We start from the raw sequence: 21383 nt of genomic DNA on the forward strand, positions 1-21383 counted from the left end.
AAAATCCAACCAATCCGCTTTGCAATAGATAGTTCCAAGTCTTCCAGTACATGCCATGGGACAGGACGTAGAAAGTACATCAACATCAGCAGGTGAACATATCACTTGCCATAAGTGCACAGACAGCACGTGGCCTTGACCATCACAATCGCATGTGACAACTCCTGTTTAGCTTTCTGATTGATGAACAAAGACCCTGTCAACTTGGGCGGAGCTGAGCTGATCAGATGAAGCATTACCAGTCAGCCAAAAAACAATGTATCACCGACTGTTATTTCATGACACTTGCAGATTTATTTGCGATGCACACTGTCATAAGAGCTGCATGCAGAACCTTAGCAACAAGCTAGGGAATCATTCTGCACTTTGACAGCATCACAGCCACGTCTAAACATTTTCAGTTGACTGCAACATGGCCGGAATAAGCATCCATGAAAGATGCTTCCAAGTAGAGGGCAGAAACAGAGCAGCACACTAAACATATAAAAAGTTAACCAAAAAGTCATTTTCTGGACTACGCTACTTCAAAAGGAGAAATGACCATTGTTGCAAAAAAAATTAAAAACAAAAGAGAACCGAATGAAGAAAGATTTAAACATTAAAGGAAAGCAAAACTACCCTCACCCCAAATCCATTACATTCCTACATGACAATTAAAAACACAGACAAAATAAAAAAAATCGGCACTTATTGAATTGGCCATAACTCAATAAATATTTACCCGATTGGAAAGATTTTTTTCCTCATTGAAAAGCTAACAAGCTATACTCTACAAATATGTATCGATATTTGTGATATATTTTTTAAAAGCTGTGTAAAAGTGGGCGATTTGAGGGGTTTTTTTGGGGGGGGGGGGGGAATCCTACATGTATATGCCTCGAGGGGCCTCCACTACAACAAAGCATCATATGCACAACATGATGCACTTGATACTTTAGCCAGTCTGAAAAGTTTATCATCCTTTTCATTGTTGTGCATAAAACACAACAAAATTAAAACAGAATTATTCACAGTGTTCTGTGGCTGAAAAGGAAAACAGACATATTTGCAATGGAAAACCACCAGCTCTAAACAGCACCCTATGCCAGCTGTGCGCAAACTCAACAGAAAAACGTTTAAACTGTATTTAAATGCGGCTGTCTCTGTGATGAGCAATTGGACACGATCGTATTACATGTAAGACTTACCTTGGGGTACTTGTGGCAGAGGAACATGAGGACCTGGAACAGGCACTTCCGCCTTGTCACTCCGGGAAACATGATCATGCCGCAGAATCTGTGCACGGAAAAGATATAGGAAGACTTGTAAGGGATTCTGGTCCGTGTCATACAGGGGGAAAAACAGGATTTTGATCAAAGATAGAATCGACCACAGGAAATTAAATGTTTGAGCTGTGTTTCCTCCAGAAGGACAGACTTGCTTCTTAACCACTTCGCGCCGGGATTATCTTTGCTATTAAAAAAATTCGATTTTTGCCAAAGGCAAAACTTCTGATATGCAGCCAAACGCCACAAATACTGATTCGCAAGAGTCATTTCAACAGTATTTGTACAAATGTACGATGTTTCTTGCCGAAACCTCATATGTTTCAATACTGCGGGGTGTGCACTGGATCCCTGTAAAACAATAGGCTGTGCACAACAGTTCAACACACGGTCCGCCTCCACAGACTTCACGGACTTTGTGTGTGTGTATAAAGGCACGAGGGATTAGCGTGTTTAGACTAGGTGAGTCGAGGCAATCTTGACGTTTTAACCCATCATCCGTGCTTGTGTACAAAAACAGCCAGTGAATGTTATCATGTCCTCCGACGCGAACTGGTTCAAATATTTGGGATGACGTCTTAAAATAAAGAATATGTCCCAATGAGGAAGCACAAAATAATATTGCTTTGGAGAACTTTTTGTTGTAACAAGCAAAACAAAAATATCACTGCACTTTTTCATCTGCATGATGCAAGTTGGCTCTGATATGTTTGCAGGAAATTGGATGCTTAGAAGGAAAGTAATATGGCGTCAATATCTGTAATTAAAAAATATAGCAGAAAGTCCTGTAATTGGAGGAGTTACATGCTGCGATAGGCAGATCCCCTTGTCCCAATTTCATAGATTGCTATCTGGAAAACTGATTGTTATATCGTGTGCTTGAATGTATTTCGTTGGTCTAGAATGACTGCGTGTCCTGTCAGTAAAACAACCGTATACTTCTCGTATACACTGCGTTTAGTATACAGGGTGAGTAAAAAAAAAAAGAAACCCAAATGTCGGGACCATTGTTTTAGTGAAGTTCTTCATGTAGCACTTTGAAAATCTAGGATATGAAAGCCCAATTCAAAAGCTTTCTTTTAGTACAAGAATCATTCAAATCACTCCTGTACTTTTCAAGTTACGGAATTTTAAACACAACTACCGTTTTAAGGGGGGGTTTCACAAAAAAAGGTGATCACATGGGATGTATTTGAATTGTTTTCATTTTGCTGAAAGAACACTGAACTTTTTTGTGATCCATGGACAGAACCTTTAAAGGGTGGATGTGTTTAAAATTCCATAACTTGAAAAGTACATGAGTGATTTGAATGATTCTTGTACTACAACAAAGTTTATGAATTGGGCTTTTATATCCTATATTTTGAAAGTGCTACATGCAGAACTTCACACAAAAAATAGTTTTGACATTTGGTGTTTTTTTTTTTTTTTTTTTTTTCTCATGCACCCTGTATATGAAATAAACCTCATACACACTGCGCTGCATATAAATTGCGCGCATTGCTGGCGAATGTTTACAACTGTTTATCTTTTTTACTTTATTGGCACGATGTTACAAAACAATTGTTGACTGCTGTAAGGTGGGATATGTCGTTTGTAACCCCCTGAGGGACTCATAGCTATGCACCCCTCAGGGAATTAAAACAGCAGTCAACAATTGTTAAATATTACATGACAATTTTGGCAAACCAAAAGCTGAGAACTAGTCAAAAGCTATAAACCTTGTGCAACAGAGTAACATATAATTTTACTGCACACTAAAATGTCTGTGCTTTGCAGGGATGTGGATTATGTCGTTTTTTTACCCCCTGAGGGGCTCATAGCTATGCACCCCCCAGGGAATTAAAACAGCAGTCAACAATTGTTAAATATTACATGACAAATTTTGCAAACCAATGGCTGGGAACTAGTCCAAAGCTATAAACCTAATTGTGCGACAGGATAACATATAATTTTACTGCACACTAAAATGTCTGTGCTTTGCAGCTTCGTAACATTCTGCTCTCTAAATGTGTATCTGTTATGAAATGCTTGTCTTGCTTGACAGTATAAGTCACTGGAGGAACAAGTTAAAGCTACAGTCCATCATTTGCAGCAATCCAAAAAAGTGACTGACGTAATTATTGTTGAAAAGCATACTTGGTTTTAAGAAAGCAATGGGACTAAACTCCCTGTGAAATTATTCTTTCGGGCAAGCTGTCATTTTGAAGAAAACAATGAACGAAGGCCTTTCCAACTATGTGTCTAAAGACGCATCGTTGGAAATTTCTGTTAGTAGTTTTGTTTTTTTATTCGGCGAAGCAGGCACAAGCGTTGACACGATGCACATGAGCGCACGGTTGCTACAATTTGTCGGTTCAGTGCGCGACATCACGTAGCTACAATCGGCTTAGTGAGAACTTAATTGTCTTGGAGGTAGAATATACAGCATTCACTGAGCTAAAACTTCATCAGGTCAGTTGTTCATCATCCTTCTTTAGATTTTCAGCACTTTTGTTGCTTCAAACGAACATAATGCACAAATTACAAATGATGGACACTACATTTAAAACCTACTGACTGCATGACAAGCAAAACAAAAACACACATCAAACATAGTGCACATGTTCAGTTCTTGAAAGCTGGAATCTTATTTTATGTAAAGTACACTGCACTTTTTCTCTTCACAATGATGTCTCTGTTCTTTCAAGTTCAATGGCATAGTGGATAAATTAAGAAAACACACAGCTCCAAGGCACAGAGTCCCAGAGCTGGGGCAAAGCCGGTATGGGGTAAACACGGTTATAGAGCACCTGTAGACGATTCGCCATGGCGATAACAACAGGAGATTAGCGGTGATTGGGTCATGGGAACCGGCAATCACATTCATGGATACCGGGGAAAGGGGCGGTCATGTCAGACAGAAACATGTGTGGTTATGAAGGATGGCCGAGCATTCCTGCGAGGGGCTAGCAGTGATATATACCGGTATATGTCTTGCCTATCTAAGGTTCATGCACTTTTGCAGACTGCATTTCTAATAAAGACAAATTTATAAGGTGACCCGAGCGATTGATTCAGACAACGTAAAATTAGCCAGAGACTTGACCAGATCTTTAGGTTCTTGCTTCAAACGAAGAGCTAAAAGCATGGTTGTTTCAAAGTGACATTTGCTGTCATACTATCAAATCAGTTTAACTTCGAAATTCGCATGACGTAAGATGAACTGGGATTAACACAAAATGTTTCACAACTCAAAATCTGGAGCCTACTGTGAATACACACAGCTACATGTAACTGCCAACACTGTGCAAAAATAGCATCCTTTTTCATAATGTGGAATTTTGCATCGGGGTGATGTAAATCAAATTAGGTTTTGCCCTTCACCGACGTATAAACACTGTATACTCAAGTGTGTTACCTCCTGAGTGAAAGTTGGGAAAAACCACTCGGGTGGGACTCGAACCCACGACCTCCTGCTTTCTAGTGCAGACATCTTACCACTCGACCACCGAGCTAACTTCACTAAAACAATAGTCCCAACATTTGGGTTTCGGGGTTTTTTTTACTCACCCTGTATAACAGATACAAACAAGTGTACATTCTAGGGTTAAAATATCGCTTAGAATCTTAGGCAGCTTTCCTTCAACCAGACCAGTCATCAGTATCCAGATGGAAAGCCAATCTTCCAGATTTTTTTTTGCATTTCATCAAAGATTTATACTCTTCCTATTGTTCAATGAACTTGACAAAGACATCTGTAATAACAAGACAGGGCCCAACCCGTCTAACAGAATCAATTGAAACCGAGAGTCTAGTTTGTTTTTATTTCTTTTCCAAAAAGTGTGTCACCGAGAAATTGGACCAGAGCAGCACCCCCTAGTGGGTTAATGATGTCCTCATCAGACTCACAGGGGAGGTAAGTAAAATATCCCCCACCACCACTGGGGTAGTCTCCAGACGTCACTACCTGGGACATGAAGGAATTCACGGTCGGATTTTGTTTGAGCTGTTGTGAAGGCTTGGACAAATAGAAAAAAAATCTGTGAGGCAGCGTGTTTGGTCAGGCGGTATGTGCTCTATCACTTTCACAAAAGAAGTTGTGAGACTTTTCCAGATAATTACATGTATGTTCGTGATTAAAGGGTTACTTCCATGACTTTTCCATAACTTTTTTAGGACAAAATGAGGGCTTTCCGTGACCAATTCCTTCGCTGTTTTGGCTTCTTAGGAGCATTTTACAATACACTGACCAGTCATGAGTCATCGCTCTGAAAATAAAGGTCTATGCAGTGTGCATTACCATAACAAGATGGCCTCCACCTCCCCTCACAGCCATTCGATCCGCCCACTTTTTCATGTTAAAGGTTAAATGTCACCAAAGACTTTTAAGGCATCCTGTGACTGTCTTCCTCGCTCTAAAAACGGGACCACTAAAATTATAGAAACTGCATACAGTACATGTATGCACTAAATGTCATTATAACACCTCACCCACAGATTCTGTGTCTTGATTGGCCGAGAGCGAGTCACATGTTACTTTCTAATTTTGCTATCTTTCTGTGCACGGCCAAAAGTACTATACCCGTAGCAACCAAAGTACTATACCATTAGCAACCAAAGTACTATTTCCACGGCGCGGTATTTGTGTGCAAATGGATGCTTGTGTGCGCGTTGCGCGTAGCGTGTATTGTTCCAAAGAGAGCGCGCCGCAGACTTGGGTTCAAACATTTCGTGAAGGGGTAGTTTGGAAGAGAGAAATACATTTTCCACCAATTTTGTATTGAAATTGAAGTTTATTTCAACTGTGTTCAGATTTAAATAATTTAAAATATTAAAATCAAGCAGAATCTGTGGGTGAAGTGTAATAAAACAAATATTGAATGCTTTATCTCGTGGTGAAGTAAAACTAGCCTCCCTCGATGATCCATGGACCATTCTATTTTCCCTCGGCTTCGCCTCGGGAAAATAGAATGTCCATGGATCACCTCGGGAGGCTAGTTTTACTACACCACTCGAAGCATTCAATATTTGTATACTAGAACTGAGAAAGCCAAAAAGCCAACTATTAGGTATCAACCGTATCATCATCACGTATTGGTTGTAGTCGTGGAGGATTCCATGACTTTCCCATGAATTTTTCTTCTAATATCAACTTTCAATGACTCCTTGAACAATAACAACATTCTATGACTTTTCCATGATTGTTCATAACAGCTTTCAATTCCAGAATTTTCCAGAATTTTTCCTGTGGGAACTCTTAGCATTTGTTTCAGGCCATATCTGCACCCAACCCAAAATGAGAGAAAAAAAAATCAATCAACTTAAAATAATTACATTTTTCTCACAGAAAATATCGTCAGTTTCTTAATCAAGATAGGAACAACCACCGAAATTCCAACAATCCAGACACAGAGTCAATACAGGGCAATGGCACAAATTATACGTTCTCAGACAAATTGGTCTATTTGGGGGCTCTGCATGTCATCTAACGCACATCGCCACAAATTCATCCCAAATAGCCCCTATTAGCCATCTCAGCAGTCCATCTGCGCTGACCCTGCATTCAGCAGAGCGAGATTTTCTTGTCTGACCATAATGCTCCGCATGCAGCATGCCGTGATGATGTCAGAGGTGTTGAATGCTTGCCGTGTGATCCGCAGGGAACCGCTGAGCATCATCAACGGTAACTAGGGGACGGCACAGACTTATAATACCTCCAAAGGAATTTGACTTCAGAAATTATGTTTTATTGGCTTTAACTAAATATGTCATACTCCTTTGTCCTACATTCACTATTTAAATGTACTGATCACAGCTACAGGGCAAGATATTGCTATTTTTCAATAAAGGTACATAGGAAAAATATTCTTCGTTCATTTTTTTTGGGGGGTGGCCGAAAGTTTTAAGAAGGGTGCATACCAATTAACTTGTATGCACGTTTCAGCTCAGTGGATACTGTACATTTTTAGAAAACAGATTAACATATGCAAAACTTTCGGGTTCTCCTATTGGATTTGGTTAACCCGCGTAAACAAAATTGTGCCCGCTGGCACATATTCTAAAAACATCTTCAATGACTGTTTTCTTCCGAATGATACCATTTCAGGCTGAGTAATGTCACAGGGCATTTGGTGCCAGTCCTATCTTCACTTTCAGCAAGGATTTTCTCTTCAAATCAGTAGGTACATGTAATTCCAAATGTCCTGACGTGCCTTTACCCCTAACCCCCTAGGTCCTTTTTGCTAGGGACTATCCTCCAACATTTTGAACTTATGTTTAAATGAAGATACCCAGCACCTTAATCCTTCAAAATCATCAGACAGTCCTGCCTCTCAAAATGCATGCATCCTCAATCCTCCAAAATCCTTGTGTGCTAAAACACCATTCTTCCTCAATTCTCAAAAAATCCTCATGTTTCTCAAACACCATTCATCCTAAAATCCTCCAAAACAGCAATGAGGATTTTGGAGGATTGAGTAGGGTTAGGTTTAGCTTGATTTAAAACAATAAAAGGTGACGGTCACGCTCACAGCCACAGATCAGTTGACAGAAACAAAGTAGACTTTTAAACACACCTCTGGATCTCAGGAAACCAGGCCAAGTAGTAAATTCAAGTAGGAAGCAAGTAACCAAAATAAACATCTCCCTCGTGTAAACTGACCGAAAAACATTACAGCGGCAACACTGTTCCACCTTTTATGTACCCATGTAGATTTTATATGTCGGATATTTTATGTTAATACAGGGTTTCCCGGCTATTTTAAAACATTTTTTAGTCAAATTCACCAACTCTAACATTCTAATTTCGACCAATAAAAAAATTCACACGCTTTCAACAAAACCAACATTTTAAAGTTTGGTCACAGTCTTTAGTCACCTGGTCGAGAATTTTCGTTATTACAGATTAAATTCATCTCAGTTGTTGCCGAATGGCAGCATTCAGAAATCGAAGTCGTGTTATATTAATCAATTGGATGAATTTGATTTCTGAATAAAAAAGGTTTGGCATATAGACGAGACAAAATCGAATACTCCGGGACGAAACTGTGTGCTCATTGTTTGAATTTGCTTGAACTGAATTTTAAATTGTCTGACAAAAGATGAAAATAAACATCGGAAGTGTACCAAATCGATGTTGATGGACGAATTTGAATATAAGAAACGGTGAATTCGAATGATACTATTTTAAACGTTTTAAAATAGCCAGGAAAACCTATACTATCCACTATCATCCAGGGTTTTCTTTTAGGGGAGATTGCCCACCCCCCAAAAAAAAAATCTCCATGCATCGTTAAGAATGACAGATCCCTTATGACTTGCACTTAAATTGTCAGCTGTCTTGGACTGTTCAAATGAAGTTTATAGACTTGGAAGTTTGCGTTTCATTCACATCAGAAGCTGAATCCATCACATCTGAAGGGTCCGACTCAACAAAATTGTTTATCAATACAGTTTCATTACTAGAAACGAAAGATGTGGGGCATATTGAAGAAACTGTTTACGTTTTTGAATACTGACCAGAGTAATTCCATGGAAGAGTGAACTTTGCTTATAAATAATCTTTGGTTGGGGATTGGTTTCTTGGCAATCAAGTTTTTTTCCATGGAAACTTGGGAAATCGGCTTTTGGGCATTGTAGGGTTTGATTCCACAATCACATGAGCAGGAAGATCATTCAACATCACTTTTACTAGAAGAAAGTTGCAAGGATACTGTGGTTCATCTTTTGAATGGAAAACAGTTTTTGAGGATGTCTTTTTTGGAGACTTTAATTGAAAACCTCTGAAATGTGTGCAAAGTTTCAATTAATTTTTTTTTGGATAAATAGCTGTGGTCTTAAGGTTAAAGGCATTGGATTCGTGGTCTGTGGGTAAAGCTGCAGGTTGTGGGTTCGAGTCCAGCCTGGGGTCATGGTGCGTGTGCCCTTGGGCAAGGCACTTTGTCACTCATTGCTTCTCTCCACCCAGGAGTAAATGGGTACCAGTGAGGGCATATACATGTACGGCTAGTGTGGTTGATTTAGCCGAAATGGCAGCATCGAGCTGTATACTCCCCAGGGAGCTGAGATGATGTCAGGAATGTTTCATGGGCCCAATGAGCAGGGTAATAATGATGTAGCGCCTTGAGCACCAGTCCTGGTGGATACATGCGCTTTATAAATACCCACTATTATAATTATTAGCAGTGTTATTATTATCCCCTAGGATCATTGCAAAGTGTGAATTTTTGTTTAGAGTGTGGGACTAGACAGGCAAAAAGATGTCAATTTCTGAGAAGATGAGTTTCGGATATTTGTTACATTTTCTGAAATTAGTTCTCACCGTAGCAGGGAATTGGCCCAAATCGAAGCCATCACAGTCTTCTTGAGACCGTCCCTGCCAGGGGCTACATGGTCAGGGGCTTCACTTCCGCCTCTTTATCTGTGATGGGGGCGATTTTGGCTAGGGCCCAAGATGCTGACATGACACCTGCTCTGAAGATTGAGTGAGTCAGAACGTTGTCAAGTAATGTAAAGGTCATGATGATGAACCCTTTTAGTTGGGATGGTTGATTAAGCCACAGAGGGCAGTGTACAGTTTTATCTGGAATGTGAGCCATGAAGATAACAATAGGCAATTTTCTCAATGACAACTTATACTAAATTTCTGTGGTAGCATCTTTTCTTTAAATGGGAAACCCTTTAAAGAATGTACATAACTGCTTTTTGAAACTTAAAACACTGGCACTGGTTCTCAAGTTTTGGGGAAAATTTGGGGGAAAATGTAAACTATAGGAATCATGAAATTTGAGGCCTCAGTTACAGGGAATGTGAACAAAAAACACAACTGGATTTCACATTTCTTTAAAAAGTAAACAGTTTTTAAAGCAACACAATCTTTAGATCTTTTTCTGCAGGATTTTTTTGGGGGGATCCTGGAATTTTTGATTTTGGGATATTGTGATTTTAATCTTGGGATCTTGGGATTTTTGATCTTGGGATTTTGGGATTTATTTTTCATGAGACCATGGGATTTGCTACAATCTTGGGATTTTTGCAGCCAGCAATCTTTGAATTTTTGATCTCGGAATCCCCGATCTTTTGGACCTCAGGTTTTTTTTTCTGGGCTGGGGGGGGGGGGGGGGGAATTTTGGGATATTTTTGGACCTAGGAAATTAACAATTTAATGGATCTTGGTGATTTGGGATTTTTCGTACCTTTAGGATTGGGGATTTTGGAACCTTGGGAATTTTTAGATCTTGTGATTTTTTGTGCAAATCTGGAATTTTTGCACAATCTGTAAATCTGGAATTTGGGATTTTGGGATCTTGGAATCTTAGGTATTAGAATCTTGTGATTTTTTTATCTATGGATTTTTTTTTTTTTTTAATATTTTATTCTTTTGATAAATAAATGGGTCTTGGGATTGTTTTATCTTGGGATTCTTTGGGAAAAGGGATTTTTTTAATGTTAAGATTTTTTGGATATTTTGATTTTTTTTTTTTGAACTTGGGGCCTTGGAATTTTTAACTTAAGGATATTTTTCTTGAAATGTTTAGGTTTGGAAACTTTTGGTTCTTGGAATTTGTTGGGGTCTCATGATTTGTAAGGCCGTCTATAATGTTTACTGCACAGTATGTAAAGCCTCAATCAATATTCCTGGTCTTGACAAAATTTCATAGAATTACATGCCAAGTCCACCATTCAACTGTAATTGCATTCTTGCCTCACCACATTTTTTCCAACGCTTGGTCAGAATATGCGATATATCTCTCATCGCAGTCTTGGGATGCCAAAAAAGAAAAAAAAATCAAGTGCAAGACAGCCAGAGATAAGATCTTCATAGGGGATGATGAATTGCCGGGTTTTCATCAGTCCCAAGAGGGAAGTTGTTTTTGTGATAATGTTGTCAATGCTGACTTGTCTTTTGACACCGTGGGGATTCAGCATTGTAGACAGGGGGGGGGGGGGGGAGGGCTGACACACAAAATGTCAGGGTTTGGTCCAGGTGAAGATGATGATGTAAATATGGGCCTTGAGATGTTGAGAATTTCAAGCGAGAGATTTGTTTTATTCAGCTGTCTCCAACAGTTGTCAAAATTTACATGTAAATGTACAATTTAATTCTTTTGACACGAAGTAACTAAGCCTGCTGAGTTTTATCAAGATTAGGCAGAAGTGTGTTTGTTGTTTGTATGTTGAGTATTTTTGTCTTTCTTTCGTTTTTTCTCCGTTTGTCGACCGGAGTTGTGAACAGTGATCTGTTTTTATGGATGCTGGTGGATGTTGAAGGGCTACTTTGCTTTTGTTGGACTAAGTTGATTTTTGACTAAGTTGATTTTCAGAGAACCTGAAGCAAATAAGGGTTTACAAATCAAATTATTTATTTACAGTTAAACTAATTTTGTCCAAAGACAAATGATAGACAAAATACTCTTATGCAAAGCTAAGCAGAAGCAGATGTCAAAAATGCAATCGATTTAGGGCGCAAAACTACCAAATTAAACTAACGAATGCAAGTTTTCTGGAGGGTTTTCCCCTTCTTATAAAATACATTCCTTTGTTGACCAAACAATTTGGACTATTTTCTAATCTCCCTACAGCACTGCATAATGAGACAATGCAGATGAAGCAAAGACGCTGTCAGCAAAAAAAAGCATTAAAGAAAAAAATAACACCAATAAAGTCTCAGATTTCCTGTTCTCCAGGAAAAAAATCAATCAAATTAACAACCACAAAAAAAATGCAGTAACATGTTCATAATGCGTGATTATTTTCAATAGATAAATCTTAAATCTAACACCCGCGCATATCTTCTCTTAGTATCCTGCTTTCAATGGCAAGGTTCTTTGGCCCACGCAGTGACAAGGAAGCAAACCAACCTGTCTTTAACCGACTCGGGAAAGGAAGAGCGAGGATCAAATTAAGTTACATTCAGCGGAGCGCAAACATCATCAAACATGATACACGCCGATCACAAATACAATCTGGCTAATGGCGCACTCGGGTTTTACAGAGAGCTCTGCGTGTTAACTAAAGATCCGTTTGTATTTTAAAGATCAGTTTTCCGTGAGAGGTCTTACGAGTCGCGTGAATTCTGTTCCGTCAATTGAACCGGACAGATGCCAAATATTGAACCGGTATTCGTGTACCGTTGATGTGGCGCCAATGCGGGTGGGCGGGTGTGAACTCTAGAGGAACGGTTGATAAGAGAAAAAGAAAAAAAAGAAGCAGAAAAACTCAGATGCGCGTGGAAATGCAAACCGGCGTCACTCCAGCAGAGAGAAAAATCAAAAGCTAAGACCTACACATGGGAACCTCAAGTTGATACTTATAAGGGCTGGGCATTTTTCTAATAATTTAGTATCCCATTATTCTAACTTGGGCTTGATGGTATATTTGAATATCCAAAATGCACTGATCAAGTTAGACATGCACTGATCAAGTTAGACATGCGCTGATCAGCCTAAACTGGCAGCCAAACGAGATTTCCGTGAACCTGCGCTTGTCGAAAACTGACAAAGAGCTTATAACTTAAAGTTAGAATAATATAAAGAACAGGTGGCAGAACGGCTGATATGTGACCGATTTTAAACAATGTTCAAAAAGAAATTAGGGCTAATAGTCCTCATGGAACTGGAAGCTCTAAAATAATGCATGAAAATGGCTTTCGACAAAAGTATGGCATCTGTCAAACAATAAGTAGAACGGCGAAGCCGCTGTGGCTCGCTGTGGAGGACTGGAGGGGAGGATAAAGGTACCGGTAGGGTTGCGGATGGGCATGATGGAAGGGGATCATCTTAATCTGAAACGGCCGGACGGATGGAAATGGATATTACATAGGCTCGCATCTGCTTCGCAGCTCACCAAAAACCACACGACTTATAAGATCAAAATAAACAGTTCCCCTTTTATTATATTTTCAAATATTTGAATAAAAAAAAAGTTCTTCGGATCATCGGTTGATAATTGAAAATTCATATATTCAGTAAATTTGGCACAGCACTCATATTTACCTGAAGTTAGAAATTTATTCATTTACTGAAAAAAAAGGTGATATGGATGATTTTCAGTTGATTTGTCCCTTTCATCTTACTTGCTTTTTACCTACTTCCAGCACTTCATTTTATTTATTTTATCAACCATAGGAAAACTAGACTGTCGTCTTTCCACAAACACATGACTATTTTTATGAGTTGGAAGGGGGCGAGCATTTTGATTAATGGACCGCACGATTTTGCAAAATTTATCTTGAAGTGATTTTCATCATTGCTCTGCGGGGTGTTTTTATTTCTGTTTGGTGAATTGGTGTATTACAATGCTTTGTGGCAAGGATGAAGGTTTTATTATTAGCTGTTTCGGAGTACATACCAAAACAGCTCGTGTTTTCCTTACAAGTTTTTTTCCTCCCCCCCCCCCCCCTTCCCCATTTATTTTCTTTTTCAGACTCCTCTCCTTCTACCCATTCACTTTGGCACTTTCGTAAATCCGATCAACTTCAGACTTGGCACACAATTAGGCCACCACCTGAAGATGTATGCCAAGATTTTCGGCGGAACGACGTAATCAGGTGTCATGTTACGTCACATTAAAAGATGCATTATTTCTCCATAGGTTTTGTACACTTTCTTCAAACCATACACTTTGGCACTTTCGTATGTCTGATTGACTTTAGACTTGGCAGACACTTAGACCACCAGCCGCAGATGGTCCCCGATGATTTTTGTTCACAAACACATTTCTAGTTATGGATTTTTTTTAATTTGAACTTTTTATCTCTTGATCTATTCAAACATTATGAATAAATAAGTACCAAATGCTAACACATCATGCCTGTTGTGTTTATCAAGGATTAAGGTATTAATTTTTTCCGCAGTTTTATTTCATATTAATAAATACCTTGGAGAGTTGATGGTTTCTGATTGGTCGAGACTCGATCACGTGGCCGGGCATTAACGGTGATAATGGACCGGCTTCAAAGATCAAGCGAATAAATGGCCCCTGAACCAGCATTGATCAAGCCCCGTTCAGCCCCATGCAAGCCAATGATTGGTCAAAATATAGTAACAGTCCTGCGGTAGCTTGTAACAATAGAGCACTGCACATGCGCTCAACCCCCATCGCGTGAGACTGACACACGCGTACGCAACACAGTTGCAGTGCAGTATATACTGAGGATGTTTACGACGAAAGCGTAGATCTACGATTTAATTTCTTTGAACACTTCACCCACCGACATATTTACCTTTCCTAAACCAAGCATCTTTGTAATTCCGGACACAAGGAATGTGTAAACGAGATTTCAGCTTCCTCCATCAGGTAAAGATATGAAAACATTGTTGTAATTTGTTTCGCTACGGCAGCAGTTTCTGTTGAGTTTACGTCGTTATAGCTGTTAAGCTAAAATATGGCCCATGAACATGAACACAAAAAGTCTGGAAATATCGCCGAAAGAAAGTCACAAAATTGGAGCATTTTAACTGTTTATTTCGTTAAAAAGGCATTTATTAATGGGAATAACAGTGCGAGGATCCGGTCTTCACTGCGTGATAATGACCGGGTGTGGGGGTGACCGCTGTTAATGGACCTCGACTTCGTCTCGGTCCATTAACAGCGGTCACCCCCACACCCGGTCATTATCACGCAGTGAAGACCGGCTCCTCACACTGTTATTCCCTTATTGAAGGTATAGCACATTGAAATGTAAGCACCTGAAAAATCTCTGCAGGAGAAAAAGCTTGTCAAAACACCACTTGTCCACGATTGAAGAAATTGCTCACAAAAACCATTCACTGCCTGACGTACACAAAATGATCAATAAACAAGTACAATATGCCAACATATTATGTCTGTCATGTTGATCATGTATGCACAACCCTCAAACTTTAATTTCATTCGAGTTGAAGACATAATCGAATCAGGAATATTCCAACAACAAAAGCAACGAGAAAAATGCAGTGATGTGCGTGTCAAATTGGACAAGTTTCGGATGATTGTCAAGCACTTCGTCCTACGGAGCGAGGTCGATAACATCAAGCGTTTGGACAATCAATATCATTTGAGAGCCAAAGAAAACATCTAACTTGCAAACAGCGACGTCAGTCACGCACAATAAAGATTCTTTTTCGGCGATTTATACTTGTACATGATCAAAACGGTAATTCCTCCTAAATCAATAACCTTCAGCTAACATCATTCTTTCTCAACATTAAGTTGTTTTCTGGGCCAGAACTTGGACCATTTTTCCTATTCTATCTCCAAATACTTCAAAAAAAATACTATCCGATCTGAACTACAGTCCTTCTTTTCTTGATAATCTAACAGCTTTACCCTTCCTAACATGAGTCAAACATCCATTATTCTTACACCATTTCTGTGCTGTGCATTATCAATTTTTAAACTTGTTAGTTTGATGTTTGATCAATTAAGTTTTTAGTTTACATTAAAATCCAGGGCAGATCCTGAACCAGGGGCTTGGACCTAATTTGATGATAGAGGGCACTCTTTTTCACCTTTTTCTTACTGCTTCTCAAGTTAATCATTAAAACAAAAAAATAAAACCTGACTTGTTTGGCAGCCCGCCACGCCCCCCCCCCCCCCCCATGATCTGTCTTTGATTAAAAATCAATCTTGTTACAGCAAATTTGTTTATGTTTCTAGGCACCCCCCCTCCCACCCACCCTAACAAGCTCCAGCTTTTTACAATGCTGCCTCTACACTTGTTCCTATTCTTAGTTTACCACGTTTGTTATTATGTGAAAACAAATGTGAATTTTTAACTCTTTTTCCTAAGAAGCACAACTGAACCAAGTGATAGAATGCAGGGTAAGGTTATTGCCAGCAAAGTCTACTGAACCCGATACATCAAAGATGCCACGACTATAAGAAGCCAATAATCTTCGGCACCGAACGGTTCAAGTGAAGCACAAACAAGTGGCTGCTAGGCTGTGCGGCCGATGGTTTTAATGATTAAACTCCTGTCGCGTTCACATTCGTGGGGAATCTTTTTGAAGTGGTTTGTGGTTGGTTATTTATGAAGAAAGTGTTCGCTGTGATTGCACGATTGCGCAAAATAGTGCGGGTCGACAGGTTCCGTGTCTGTCTACTGTTTTGTCAGGCAGGGATAGACATTGGGGATACTTGAAGGAGAGAGGATTCACCCAAACTCATTTTTTTTTTAAATCCATGTCTATGACGCGCAACAGGTGAATGACCGAAGACCCGATAGACCTATACATGTAGAAAGCGCCTGCTGATTGGTCAAAATCTAGGAAGTCAAGACGCAGGGTCTTGCCTAATTAATCAGCAAATCTGTTCGCGCATTACATAGACTACAAAAAGATCCGACAAACAAAAAAAGAATCTGAGGACGCAAAAGATCCCGTCATGGCAAAACATAAGACAAATGAATCAAAAAGATCTCACAAACAAAAACAGAACCTGAGAAGACAAAAGAGCCTCTCAATCTCATGGTACAACATGAGATGAGTGACACTAAAAATTCTTACAAAATGTGTGTTTTCTTCACCCACTGACCCCCTCATAGCAAATGCCATGCTCCCGGTGATGTTTTGTAACTAGAAACAACAATGTTCAGTGTTTTTTTTTTTAATGTGCAGTACCATACAATTTCTGTCTGATGTTCACTATTCAAGAAAATGAGGATCTCAATAGCATAACCTGAAGGCAAGTATATCTTTTCTGTAATATAAGCGTGTTGTAAAGACTCTTGTGTGGGTGGGGGAATGTGTGGGTGGGGGAATATGTAGCATTATGGAATCAAATGACTGAAACCCCCCCCCCCCCCCCCCCCCCCCCCCCCCGTCACTCCTCTGCTAATGCGCCTCAGCACTAAAGAAACCCCTCCGGAAAAGTCGAACTTGAGAAACCTGCTAGGCTGTATTTATAGGAACAGGTATATTTATGATTTAGTACGCCATCTGTTACAAAAAAAGGGGCTTTTCGGGTCAACTTGGGAATCATAAGCGCTGGCTGTTGGAGGGCTGTTGGATGGATTGTAAGGGTGAGGTTTCAGATTTATTAATCAGGGATGAGATTGTGAATTTATTACCAAAAAAAGTCTGAAAATGGGATGAAAGGTCTGAAAGATGCATTTCTTTCTGCACTGATGATGTCTTTCTCTCAAATTCAAAAAGTCTGAAAAAAATCTCATGCCTGATTAACTTGATTTTCAGAATTCTCACGTTCATGACTTGGAAAACAGTCATTACTTGCAAAACAAATTGAGCAAGACTACAAAGTTAATTTGAGACTTGACTGAATGGAAATGTGTTCCACCACAGTACTAACCCAGGCTGAGAATTAAAAGCTGGCGATGACTTGATAAAGATGAAAATCATTTTTGGCACAAATAACCATTCTTGATGTCGTTATGATACATCACATAACATTTATCAGTTCAAGAAAAGGTCTGCACCTTAATTCCTACACAGATATTGCTGGTGTTACAGATAAGGTAGTTATTTGGGCGGAGGAATAAATGCTGCTTTACCTGGGCAAGCCAGAAAAACCTTGGCCCCACTCCTGACAACAAAGACCAATTACTGGTATAAGTAAAGTCTGTCCCGAGCCAATGTGGCCCATCAGGTCAGCGTTTATCTCTGGTTTCAGTAGCATGAAACGACTGAGAATATTTATACTCCCCTGAATGGGATGCTAGTCCATCACAGGTTACTCCCCAGCTAATGCCGGTACCCATTTATACTCCTGGGTGGAGAGACGCAAGTGGGGATGAAGTAGCTTGCCCTAGGACACAACACATGACCGGCAGCTGTATTTGAACCCCTGACCCTCTGATCACGAGTCACGAACCCTAACCACTAGGCCATACTCCCCACAAATTACTGGTGTAAACCACGAATTACTGGTATAATGTGATATAACATTTTAGCTCAGAATTGTCGTTGAGCATTTGGGATCTAAGGAAATTTCCTAGCCTTTTAACGGAAACATTTCTGAAATAACAAGAGTGGAAAGCTACTTACACATCAACACTTGCAAGAAGTTTCTGCGGTTCTCCACATCTTGCGATCTCTTTCTTAGTCCTCTCCAACAGTTGTGTTGGGAATGGGTGTCTGGAAAACAAACCAAAAAAATTAAATTCCAATCTTTCTAAGATTCTGGAAATTGCCCCTCCACGGGATTAACAAGACACAAATATTATTTACATGATAAAATGAAAACTTTGCACATCTTCATACTCTGCCAATTTTTCTCAAATATCAGCACCGACTTGTGAGAAATTTCAATTATTAGACACTTACTCTTCATTCTCAGCAAATGTTTCCAGTGAGCCCGCTGACAATAGCATGTTGATCATCTTCATCATAGGCAGAGTCACTCTAAAAGTAAACCAAAAAGATCCTTTCTAAGAAATTCAAGACTCTTGCCAAACTCTGCAAAGCAAATGTGCCTTCTAAACTTTCTTAACAACCAAAAGGGGAATCTTGACAAAAACCTCTTCAATACGTTTTTAAAATGTTTACAAACTGCAAACGAATGCAGACTAAATCAAATTAGGTTTTGCCCTTCACCGACGTTTAAACACTGTATATTCAGTATGTTACCTCCATATTCCATATTAGAGTGCAGACTAGTTATTTTTGTAAATACCTAGAGGGTTTACGCCATCCAGCTATCGTTATACTTTATACAAAACACAATTTCATAGAATTCAAAGCATGCAATTATATCCAGGCATGCACCTGGGAATTTAGAAAGAAAAAAAAACATGGAAATTCCAAACCACACAAGACTTTGTACAGTTTTTTTTTTTTCAATTTGTAATGGCATTCATGAGAAGTCAAAACGAGGAAATCAACGGATCCGAGGAAAATTTGCATGCCTGTATATCTCCGAAGTAGAATTGTGCACAAAATTTCTTTAAAAATGAGCAAATTCACGTAAATGAAACATTACTTGGGATCAAAATTCCACAATTCTTGGTTTAAGTTGGAACGAAATAAACACATTAATACACATAGACTAATTTGTTGACCAAACAAAATAGCAGAGTTGGTGTGGTCGAAGGCACTCCTATCTGGGGTAACAAATTAATAAGAAGTGTTTCTGAAAATGAAAATGAGTTTGGACATCTGATAACTCACCGATCCACTTTCTCATTCTCTTGAAAGACGTCTAGCATGGTGCGGACAAACCCTTCCAAGTCACTGACGGATGGCAGGCCCTTGAGGTAGGCCATCAGAGACTGACCTGAATGCTTGACCTGAAGATCAATTAACAAAAATTACATCAGTCCTTAAGATGCAAAAAAGAGAACTTTCTTATCATAACTCTATCCAGAAGTTGCAATTTAGGACCACCAAAATAGGAAAGTATTCTTTTTTGGAAGAATGTCGTTACATTGTTCAAGATCACTGGTTCACATCTCGTTTAAGGCAATGTCCAAAATTTGCGTTAAAAAAAAGTCGCCACCTTTTATTTTCGAGCATGAAAGTTCTTTTTTTTTATGTAAAAGCTACTATACAGGGTGAGTAAAAAAAAACGACACCCAAATGTCAGGACCATTTTTTTTTAGTGAAGTTCTGCATGTAGCACTTTCAATATCTAGGATATGAAAGCCCAATTCATAAGCTTTCTTTTAGAACAAGAATCATTCAAATCACTCATGTACTTTTCACGTTACGGAATTTTAAACACAAACACCGTTTTAAACTTCTGTCCACGGATCACCAAAAAACTAAAGATAAAGACAAGCTTACACTTCTTACACAAAAAGTGTAATACCCACCCCTTCCACGTATTAAAGATAAGTTTACAAAATGACAAATAAAAGTAAATTCTTATATTCACAATGATCCTTTCTGTGTTTCCATATTGATAGTGCAAGATTAAGCTCCATCACACGGAATCTCAAGGCATTACCGATAATCCTCATTTCTTACCAAGGATTCCGTCAGGCCGCCCACACTGACTGTGAGCCCCAGGAGGACGCGATGCTTGTAGACAGGCAGGTTGAGCAACTGGGTCATCTTGGGGAAGGATTTCGATGGTGCACTCCAGTTCAAATCCCGCATGTCTCCCCTGAGAGAAAAAGAGAAAAAAATCACAAGTGAGGATGACTTTAACTCCCTAAGGCCTTTTTGCTAGGATGTAGCCTCAATTCTGCAAAATTGGCCTCATGGAGAAATAGCATAAAGCCTCAATCCTGCAAATTCCTCCACATTTCTTGAATATGTTCCGTGGAGGGGTGACCACTGCCTGAATCCTGCAAAACCCTGCGGCAGTGACTGTCAATAAGTTGAGGCTTGGCCAGTGGCCAGTGACATCCTGGAGCAGTACTGAGGATTTCAAGCATAATCCAAGCCTATGTTTATGCACGGCTGAGCAAAAACAACACAAGGTCCGGCCCAAGACCTTGACAAAGTGCATCCTACGAAATCAGCAAATCCCTTGTAATTTCCAACGAGAAAGGAACGATTGGATTCTATTTACCATCTTGGGGTAAAATTACATGCTCTTTTTCATACCTTGCCACTCATTGGGTAAAAACTGACGACTCTTTATAGTGCAAAAAAATTCATTCCTAAAGTATGTGACATATCACAGAAATCACAACTGACTCTTTTATTATTTTGCCCCAGGCTCAACCATATCCTAGTGGGTGGGGGTTAAGTGCCATGGTAAATGCAATCAGCGAATGCCAGGGGCAAGATGTGAACCCTGAACCCTCCAAACCCAAGAGACTGATGCTGCTATTCATCGGTCCAGAACCCATCCCCCTTAGGGAGGTCTTGTCAAACAAGGTTATTTGTAATTGCCTTTTGATATATACACAAATCTGCAAACCAATGTGATCTATCCATTCTCTGAGGTGTAGTTAGGCTTTGTCAGTGCTTTCTGTCAGGTGGTTGCTGATCTTTGGTGAGAAGTGAACATAAATCTTTCTACTGGTGGTTTTGTTGTTCAGTATTCCCAATCATTAGTGGTTTTAGGAGTAAACTCCATTGAAAAGAAAATTACTTTAAGAAAATACACAAAGGGAAAAGAGTTGTCTGTGAACAGCAAGCAGAAATACAAGCTCAACACATAAACATTTTTGAAATCAATGCCATCGACTGAAAATCTTGTCGCAATCTCAGACTTTTTTTTACCATGCCTCGGGTTTTGTCTTCTACT

The 21383-nt window shown here is 39.4% G+C and overlaps 1 protein-coding gene across 1 annotated transcript in view; it reads right to left on the reverse strand.

Annotated features, from left to right (window-relative positions):
• Positions 1–1115: 1115 nt before the first annotated feature.
• LOC119736812 (tubulin-specific chaperone D-like) overlaps positions 1116–21383 on the reverse strand; it is a 48306-nt gene continuing 28038 nt past the window's right edge. Inside the window, exons 28-32 of the mRNA XM_038210822.1 lie at positions 20150–20288; positions 19352–19470; positions 18509–18586; positions 18230–18319; positions 1116–1275 (exon numbers count right to left, since the gene is read on the reverse strand). Of these exons, the coding sequence (XP_038066750.1) occupies positions 1116–1275; positions 18230–18319; positions 18509–18586; positions 19352–19470; positions 20150–20288 (586 nt within the window). The remainder of the gene's footprint in view (positions 1276–18229; positions 18320–18508; positions 18587–19351; positions 19471–20149; positions 20289–21383) is intronic.

The sequence above is a fragment of the Patiria miniata genome, unplaced genomic scaffold (assembly GCF_015706575.1).
Source record: "Patiria miniata isolate m_02_andy unplaced genomic scaffold, ASM1570657v1 HiC_scaffold_3, whole genome shotgun sequence".
In the NCBI taxonomy this organism is placed as follows: domain Eukaryota; kingdom Metazoa; phylum Echinodermata; class Asteroidea; order Valvatida; family Asterinidae; genus Patiria; species Patiria miniata.